The sequence below is a fragment of the Vulpes lagopus genome, chromosome 13, assembly GCF_018345385.1.
Source record: "Vulpes lagopus strain Blue_001 chromosome 13, ASM1834538v1, whole genome shotgun sequence".
NCBI lineage: Eukaryota > Metazoa > Chordata > Mammalia > Carnivora > Canidae > Vulpes > Vulpes lagopus.
Genome location: NC_054836.1, coordinates 5,393,136 through 5,402,020, shown reverse-complemented (window position 1 = coordinate 5,402,020; position 8,885 = coordinate 5,393,136). Strand labels below are relative to the sequence as shown.

Genomic DNA, 8,885 nt, shown 5'->3' with positions numbered 1-8,885 from the left:
TCAAGACTACAATACACACTATGTTGAGAAATTATCCTTTTCCTACTTTCCATTTCAAATAATCCCCCATTATACTTCCAGAGCCAATTCTGGAGAGGTTACCAATGTGCATTGGTTACCGAATAGCTCACATGATAGAATGCCATTTGTATAGAGACCCCAAAGTCTCTCATCAACTTGAACAACTGATGCCCTGTTCATTATCCAGTGAATCCCTTGATCCCAAGAAACAACAAACAAGAAAATTCCCCTCCCTTTACAGAGCAACTACCACACATAAGGCATTCCTCTCGGCAATTTCCACCAATTCTGCTGCTTCTCAGCCAGAGAAATCTCCTAGGAGGTCCTCAGCAGTGAGAGGCTGGATATCTTGCCCTGGGACTGGATAAGCTCCTTTAGCGACCCCCAAACCAGTATTTAAGTTTTCAACCCAGACCCTTCACTTACATTGCTTTTTCTAAAATTCAAGAGGATCATCTAGACAACTTGCAACATCAGCACCACATCCACAAATTAAGGAAAATATAAGCAAACCTACACTACAGTATAAGTTCCATAAGGGTGAGAAGTTTGATTTTTTGTTGTTGCTGTTCACTAATGTATCTCCCAGTTCCTGGAAGAATGCTTGGCATATAGAAGGCCATCAATGTAAATGAATGAAATATCTAGAACATATGCCAACACTACAGCAGAAAACTCACCAGCAAAATAACGTTTCCAGATCCTACCAACATTCATTAAAAATCACTTCTTTTTTCTGGTACCACTTACCTTAAACACAGAGGCACTCCTCCCCGCCCCCTTCTCTTTTAAGATTTATTTATTTATTTATTTATTTATTTATTTATTTATTTATTTATTCATGAGAGACCCAGAGAGAGGCAGAGACACAAGCAGAGGGAGAAGCAGGCTCTATGCAGGGAGCCCAATGTGGGACTCGATCCCGGGACTCCAGGATCATGCCCTAGGCCAAAGGTAGCGCTAAACCTCTGAGCCACCGGGGCTGCCCTTTTTTGCCATTTTTTAAGAAAGATTTTATTTATTGATTTGAGAGAGAGGGAGAGCACAAGGGAGGGGTAAAGGGAGAAGCTGACTCCCCACTGAGCAGGAAGCCCAGCATAGGGCTGGGATTATGACCTGAACTGAAGGCAGATGCTTAAGCAACTGAGCCACCCAAGCACCCTCCTTTTTTCCCCCCCAAAAAATCTTCCCTAGGTGATTACCTATACAAAAGTAAATATTACCTTTTCTACACTGTTGGTAGGAAGCACCCTGCCATCCAGGAAAAGCACCCTTCTGAAAATTTAGTATTTAAGAAGTCACAGGCATTTAGAACTGAATGACAATGAAGCCACTATTTTGAAAACTGATGGAATACAGATAAAGCAAGAGAAATTCCCTTTAAGGGGATTTTATAGCCCCAAATTATATTTTAGAAAATAAGAAAGGTTGGAAATTAACATAGTAGGTATTTATTTATTTATTTATTTATTTATTTATTTATTTTCATAGTATTTAAATTAAAAACTTTTTTTAAAAAAATGAGTAACACATTAAATTTGAAAGTATGAGGTTAATAAAAATACAGAAATTAAACAAATATACATATTTAAAAAGAAACAGATATGATCAACAAAAGCTGAGCTATTTGAAGAGACTATAAATAAATATCTATAGGTTTATCTAATAATATAGACAAATCTCTGTTCAGACAAAAAACATACAGGATTCCCAAATACATCAGGAATGAAAAGTAGGATATTAACTACAGAAACTAAACTATAGAGAATTTTTAAATAATAAGAGAAGGCTATGAACCATATTCCAACATTTTGAAGGCTTAAATATAGAATCTGATTTTTATATTTTTATTTAATGTTTTAAAAGGTTTGTTTATTTTAGACAGTGCATGCACAAGGGGCAGAGAGAGAGGGAGAGAGAGACTCTCAAGCTGACACCCTGCTGAGTGTGGAGCCTGGACATTGGGCTGGATCTCACAACCCTGAGACCATGACCTGAGCTGAAACGAAACTAAGAATTGGATGCTCAACTGACTGAGCCACTGAGGCACCCCTAGTATCTAATTTTTAGAGAAATGTGTGAATTATCAAAATTGACTTGAGAAGAAATTGCAAACCCAAATAAATTAACAACCATTAGACAAACTGAATTGCATTTTTAAAATACAATGGTTTCTCAGATGAGTTTTACCAAACAATCAAGAAACAAACAATATCTACCTCATATAAACTGTTATAGGAAAAAAAAAGGGTTATTTCCCAATGCATGTTATGAAGGTAGTACAACCCTGATACCAAATATGGACAAAGACTGCAAGAAAAGAAATCACTTTTAAGTGAGCTCAAATCATTTACAAGAATGGATGGTAAAATAAAAAAGCACTCAAATTGTGTGAAGCAGTGTATTAAAGAAATAATAGTACATTATGGCAAAACTAGATGTATCTCAAAGTATGCAAGGATAGGTCCATATTTGAAAAAGCTATCAGTGACCCATTACATTAACATAACAAAGACAAAAACTATAATCATCGCAATAGTTGTAGAAAAAGCATTTAATAAAATTCAGTATTCATTGCATGGTTTTAAAATATTCCTACTTCAAACTCAACTGGGATAGAAGGGAACTCCTTTACCAGTTAAATGGTTTCCCCAAAAAACTTACAACAACTATTATCATGAATAATAATGGCACATTAGAAATATTCCCAATGAGACAGAAACAGGAAAACAATCTTGCTCTCATCCTTACTATGTGATGTTTTACTGGAGGTCCCAGCCCATCCAATGAGGTAAGGGGAACAGTACCAAGAATGTTATTTACTATATGTTATTTACTAATATGACTAGCTATATAAAAATACAGTAGAATATGCAAATAAACCATTTAATTATAAGGAAGTTCAGCATGTTTGCTAAAACAAGATTATTCCAAAATCAAAAATATTTTCATATGGCATCAATAATCATTAAAAAAAACTTAAAAAGGATCCCATTTATAACAGCAACAAAAGCTGGAAGGTACCTAGGAATAAATTTAACAAAAAGTACAAGAGTTTTTATAAATAACTCTGAAATATTATTGAAGGATATGAAGAAATCAGAGTGATATTAATGTACTAGATGACTCAATTTTATAAGGCTATATCTCCCAAAATTTAATGTATAAATTTAACTCAGCAAAATAGTCAAAAAGGTTTTTCAGTGGAAGCTGACAAACAGATGCTAAAGTTAGTACAGAAGAATAGAAGTTGCAAAATAGCCAGTACAGGGCAGCCCAGGTGGCTCAGCGGTTTAGCACCTGCCTTCAGCCCAGGGCCTGATCCTGGAGACCTGGGATTGAGTCCCACGTCAGGCTCCCTGCATGGAGCCTGCTTCTCTCTCTGCCTGTGTCTCTGCCTCTCTCTCTGTATCTCTCATGAATAAATAAATAAAATCTTTAAAAATAAAAAAAAATAGCCAGTACAGTTTAAAAAATGAACAGAGCGGGTGGGGTGTGGGGGTGTGGGCGCCCTCCTATATGCGAAGACTTATTATAAAGCCATAATAATTAAAACAGTGTGGTATTGGCTCCGAATTGGTTTAATCAGTGGAAAAGGACAAAGCAGGAACATATCCATGAATATATGAAAATTTAATTTTCACCGTGGTGGCACTGCACATTAATGGGGGAATAAAAGACTGTCCGGTAAATCAGGTTAGGATAACAGGTTTTCCATGTTGGGGAAAGAGGAGAGTAAAATTAAATTTGTAATTTACACCATTCAAAAATTAAGTTCCAGGGAATCAATTTTATAAGTGTTGAGACCAAAACTTTAAAACGTTAAGAAAAAAAAAAAAAAGGCTATCTTCATGGTATCAGGTATGGAGGGAATTCTTCCATAAGACACAAATGACACAAATGATAAAGAGATCAAGGAATATGACCACATTTTACATTTTTTATAGGACGAAAGACATCAGAAACAGTCAAAAGAAGAGCCACAGACTAAGACAATCTACTGTTTATACGTATGAACCCCTATAAAACAAGGGAAAATGAAAACATACACTGCCCCTTGGAAAAATGGGTGGGGACTGTAAAAAAATAAATCACAGACTCGAAACCTTAATGGTCAATCAATATATGAAGAAGTGCTCAGCCTCCCTAGTAGTGAGGGAAATGCAAATAAAACAACAAGATGCTGGGTTTTAAAAAGTCGAATTGTTAGAAATGAAAAAATTCTGAATCTAAAAAGTGGTGAAGGTCATGTGAGGGAGACAAGAACTCTCATCCACTGCTGGTGGATGTGTAAACTGAAGAACCATTTGGCAGTCTCTAATACAACTGAACATGTGCATGTAGCCTAGCAATTCCCCATCTAGGAAGATTCATTGAGAAATTCTCACATATGTGCAAAGGACACATGTACACGCATGTTCATATTAGCATTGCCCCAAATGCTGGCAGCAGCTTAAATATTCATCAATAGAGGAATGAATAAACAAGGCACATTTATATGCACAGATCTACAATATAGCAAGTAAAATGAATGAACTGATTTATATTTATCAACATGGAGAGAAAAAATAAAAACATACCATGAAGAAAAAAAAAGTCAGAATATGTACAGTCTAACACCACACATATTAGAAATCAAATAAAACAATATTCTGTATTTTTATGAGTTTATAAACAGTAAAAGTGTAAAACCTATGTTGGAAAGTTACCTACTAAATTCATGATAGTGTTTGCCTTTGGAGAAAAAGGTGAAGAATGGTTTTGGGGTGGGGGTACAAAGGGATTTGAGTTTTATCAGAAATCTTGAATTTCTTCAATTAGAAAAAATAAAAAGACCTGCAGCAGACCTGACAAAATGTTAATAGTCACCAATAGTATCATTAGGGACTTGGATGCCTGTGATGTCTCTGTGTTTTTAAATATCTTTATATTTTTTTTCCAAATAATCAAATTAAAAGAAAAGCAGCTAGTAAAGAATGCTTTGATAGAAATTTCACCTGTGTAGATAAATTGAATTAATTGTCTAAAATTTAGAGGCAAGGAACCTTATAATAATGACCTGTTTTAGAATGGAATGTCCATAAAAATAATATAGCTGATAATATTAATAAAACTACTGAAATGAAAAAAGCAGATTCTATAGGTATCAACATGGATAGTTCTCAAAATCATATTGAGGAGAAACTTGTAAGTTGCAGAATGACGTGTGCACTAGTGTAGCATTTGTAAAGAAAATTTAAAATGCATAAGCATGGGTATATATATTTACATATAAATTTATAAGCAATTAGGTCATAAAGGTATAATAATAAATGCTGAAAGAATACACTCTTTATAATATTGATTACCTAGGGAAGTAGGGAGGGAGAAAGTTGAATTAGGGAGGCAAATAAAGTGACATTTAGCTCTAGCTGCAGTCTTTAATATAAATTTAAAAAAAACCCTGAAGCAAATATGACAAATACTTTACATTTGATTATTCTAGGAAGTAAATACTCAAATGTATGTTATTCTGGATGTATATGCATCTTTAATTTCCAAAATAAAAAGTACTGAAGAATTACAAACAAAATGCACATAATTCAACACTATATAAGTAAAGCTTATGTATATCAAAAACCGTGCTATTACTATTTTTAGAAATCATCCTGTTTGCTTCCCTATATGTTTTTAATTTTTCAAAAATCAAAGGAGGAAAAAAAAAGCAAGGAAGAAACGCAAAAAAAAAAAAAAAACAAAAAAAAAAACATATACCTGATCACATAAAAAGAAAACCCTCCACAATCACAATGAGCAGTTCTACATCATGTGCTGCATTTTCTTATTTTTAATTTTTGTCAAAAGAAAAAATAAAAGATGTTGCCTAATTGGAAACGTGACTTTCTATTATTAAAATTGTGGGAGTCCATTTTAATGTGTTTATCTCGCTGCTAGTCTATAATTTATATTTCAGCGTGGAAATTTGTTTGTATGCCTGTGACAGGTTAATGCAGTTTAAACATGCATTTTCCTTTCGTTGGTTGAATAGTTAAATCGTTACTCAAAGGATTTTAAGTTTCAATTTCAACCATGAGAGGATTCTTTGCTTTTTCAAGGTTAGAAATGTTTCTGGTTCAAAATGCTGTTAATTAATGGCTACGTAGGGGATCTGTTTAGGGAATTGGTACCGACTCCGGATTAACGGCGGAACTGTTAAATGAGAAAACTTTTCTGGATGCAGACTTGGGGATATTTTAAATTCGGGCTGACAGCGGTGGACAGAAAGGCGATGCAATTCCAGCCCGCTCACCTAGCAATCGTAATCATGAATCGAAAGGCACATCAGGTATCAGCATTTTTTTTCCCTTAAAAAAAAGTTTCTCGGACTCCGCCGGACACCCGGCTGGCGCAGGACCAGCGGGCGCGGGGGGGCGAGGCCGGCAGGCTGCCCAGAAGTTACGATCGGGGACTTTTCTCTTTATTAAAATTACCTGGCTCACCAGCAGAGGCAAGAAAGCGAAGACAAGATAATTTCTCAGGCTGTTAAAAATGCCTTAGCCCGGTGGGCCCCGCGTTCCGAGGGGGTGTCCTGCGGGCCGGGGCGGGTCCCGCCGCCCCCGCGGGCTCCGGTGCGTCAGGGGCGCGTCAGGCGGGGCGGGCTCCGCGCGGGCGGCGGCGGCGGCGCCGGGCGGCGGGCGGCGCGCACCGGGCCTCCTGCTTCTCGCTCCGAGGCTGCGGGACGGACGCTCCCGAGAACTCTCCCGCCCGCGGCCGGCCGCGCTCGGACGGCGCTCGCCGGCGGCCCGGCGGTGCCAGCATGTCCGCCGCCGTGGCGTGCCTGGACTACTTCGCCGCCGAGTGCTTGGTGTCCATGTCCGCGGGCGCCGTGGTTCACCGCCGCCCGCCGGACCCCGAGGGCGCGGGCGGAGCCGCCGGCTCGGAGGTGGGTGCGGCGCCGCCGGAGTCCGCTCTGCCGGGTCCGGGGCCACCGGGACCCGCGTCGGTCCCCCCGCTCCCCCAGGTCCCCGCCCCCAGCCCCGGCGCGGGCGGCGCCGCGCCCCACCTGCTGGCTGCAAGCGTCTTGGCTGACTTGCGCGGCGGCTCCGGGGAGGGCTTCGGGGAGAACTCGGGGGAAGCTCCGCGCGCCTCGCCCGGCTCCTCCGGCCCGACCCGGTGCTCCGGCCCGACCCTGTGCTCAGAGCCGGCCCCGACCGCCCGCGCGGCGGAGATCTCCGGACCCGCGCACTCCGCCGGCGCGCTCGAGGTCCCCGGAGCGCCCGCCGTCCCCGGAGCGCCTGCGGTCCCCGGGGCGGTCCCCGGCGCGGCCCCAGGGGCCTGCCCCGCCCCCGCCACAGGTCCAGTCCCCCGTCGGAGGCCGGTTACACCTGCTGCCAAGCGCCACCGTTGCCCCTTTCCGGGCTGCAACAAAGCCTATTACAAGTCGTCGCATCTGAAGTCCCACCAGCGCACCCACACGGGCGAGCGCCCTTTCTCCTGCGACTGGCTCGACTGCGACAAGAAGTTCACGCGCTCCGACGAGCTGGCCCGCCACTACAGGACGCACACGGGCGAGAAGCGCTTCTCCTGCCCCCTCTGCCCCAAGCAGTTCTCCCGGAGCGACCATCTGACCAAGCACGCTCGTCGCCACCCAGCCTATCATCCCGACATGATCGAGTACCGCGGGCGCCGTCGCACTCCCCGCGTCGACTCGCAACCCACCAGCCTGGTGGACAGCTCCGGCTCCGTCCCTGGCCAGGCGCCCAGCTTCACCACCTGCCTGTCAGACGGTCATTGCTGTTAGTCGTCCCCGCAAGGACGATCCCCAGGCCGTTGTCCCTGCCTTTTCTTTGCCCATCCCTCTTTTCCCAGAGTCATTAGACCAAGGCACAGACTGGTTCCTCGGCTTCGAGGGTTGGTCCGGGCAGGCACGTTGGACCCTGGGGAGGGACTGGGGGCCCGAAAATAGCAGGAATTCTTACAACACGTGTACCAACCTAAAAGGGAGGGTTGCCTCAGGACAGCCCCCTGGAACTGGTGAGGAGGGATGAACCCCGGTGCTCTCTCCAGAGTCCTGAAGAGTCTCCCTTCCATGGAACCAGAGATGTGAAACTGGAATTCTCAGGTGCTTGAGGAGCTCCCAGTCTCAAAGGACTCTGGTGTCTTACCCACCCACGAGGGGCGGACCTTGGAGAGGGTGCCAGGGGTGGCAGTCTTGGAAATGTCCAGGACTGGGATGGTGAGAGGCCTTTGGAAACAGAAATGATTTCTATTTCTGTAAATAGCAATGTTTACTAATTTATTTTTAGTATCTTTTAAACAGGGATCCCAGGTTGATGGGAGGTTGATGTCCTCCACTCCCCTAATTGCCCCAGCTACCTCTGCTAGGAGAGGCCATGTAAGAGTCCATGTGAATGTATGGCTGGGAGATGCTTCTTGGTGTCTGGGGAGTGGTGTGAGTCTGTTTGCAGGTCCTGTTGCATGGTTTGGACCCTGCACTTGCGTCATAGCCTTTCTTCCCATTTGGATTCCTACTTGGGGAGGGTAACTTCCTGGCTCACTCTCACAGTGAGATTGGTTTCAAAATTTGGAAACAACCATAGAAGCAACAGAAATGAAAGAGTGGTCCAGGCTAGTTCCCCTTTCATACTCTAGTGACTTTAGGTGAAATAGGTCCACAACGAGACCTTTCAGGACCATTGTTAACATTCAGGGAAATAGGGGCATGTGGTTCCAGCTGCCCAGTCCAAGTAATCTCAGGTGTGGTAGATTCTGTTCGTTTCTTAGTGGCTAGTGGGGGGGGGGGGTATTTCCCTTGGGAACTGTGCATTTTTTTTTTTGCAGCAAGTGAGTTGATGGTATGGGGAGGGGAAGATGAGAGTGGCTTT

The 8,885-nt window shown here is 42.8% G+C and overlaps 1 protein-coding gene across 1 annotated transcript; it reads left to right on the top strand.

The window, feature by feature from the left end:
- Positions 1–6,701: 6,701 nt before the first annotated feature.
- KLF14 (Kruppel like factor 14) lies at positions 6,702–7,801 on the top strand. The gene has a single exon (XM_041728116.1). The coding sequence runs from the start codon at positions 6,818–6,820 to the stop codon at positions 7,799–7,801; it is 984 nt and encodes a 327-aa protein (XP_041584050.1). The 5' UTR covers positions 6,702–6,817.
- Positions 7,802–8,885: the final 1,084 nt, after the last annotated feature.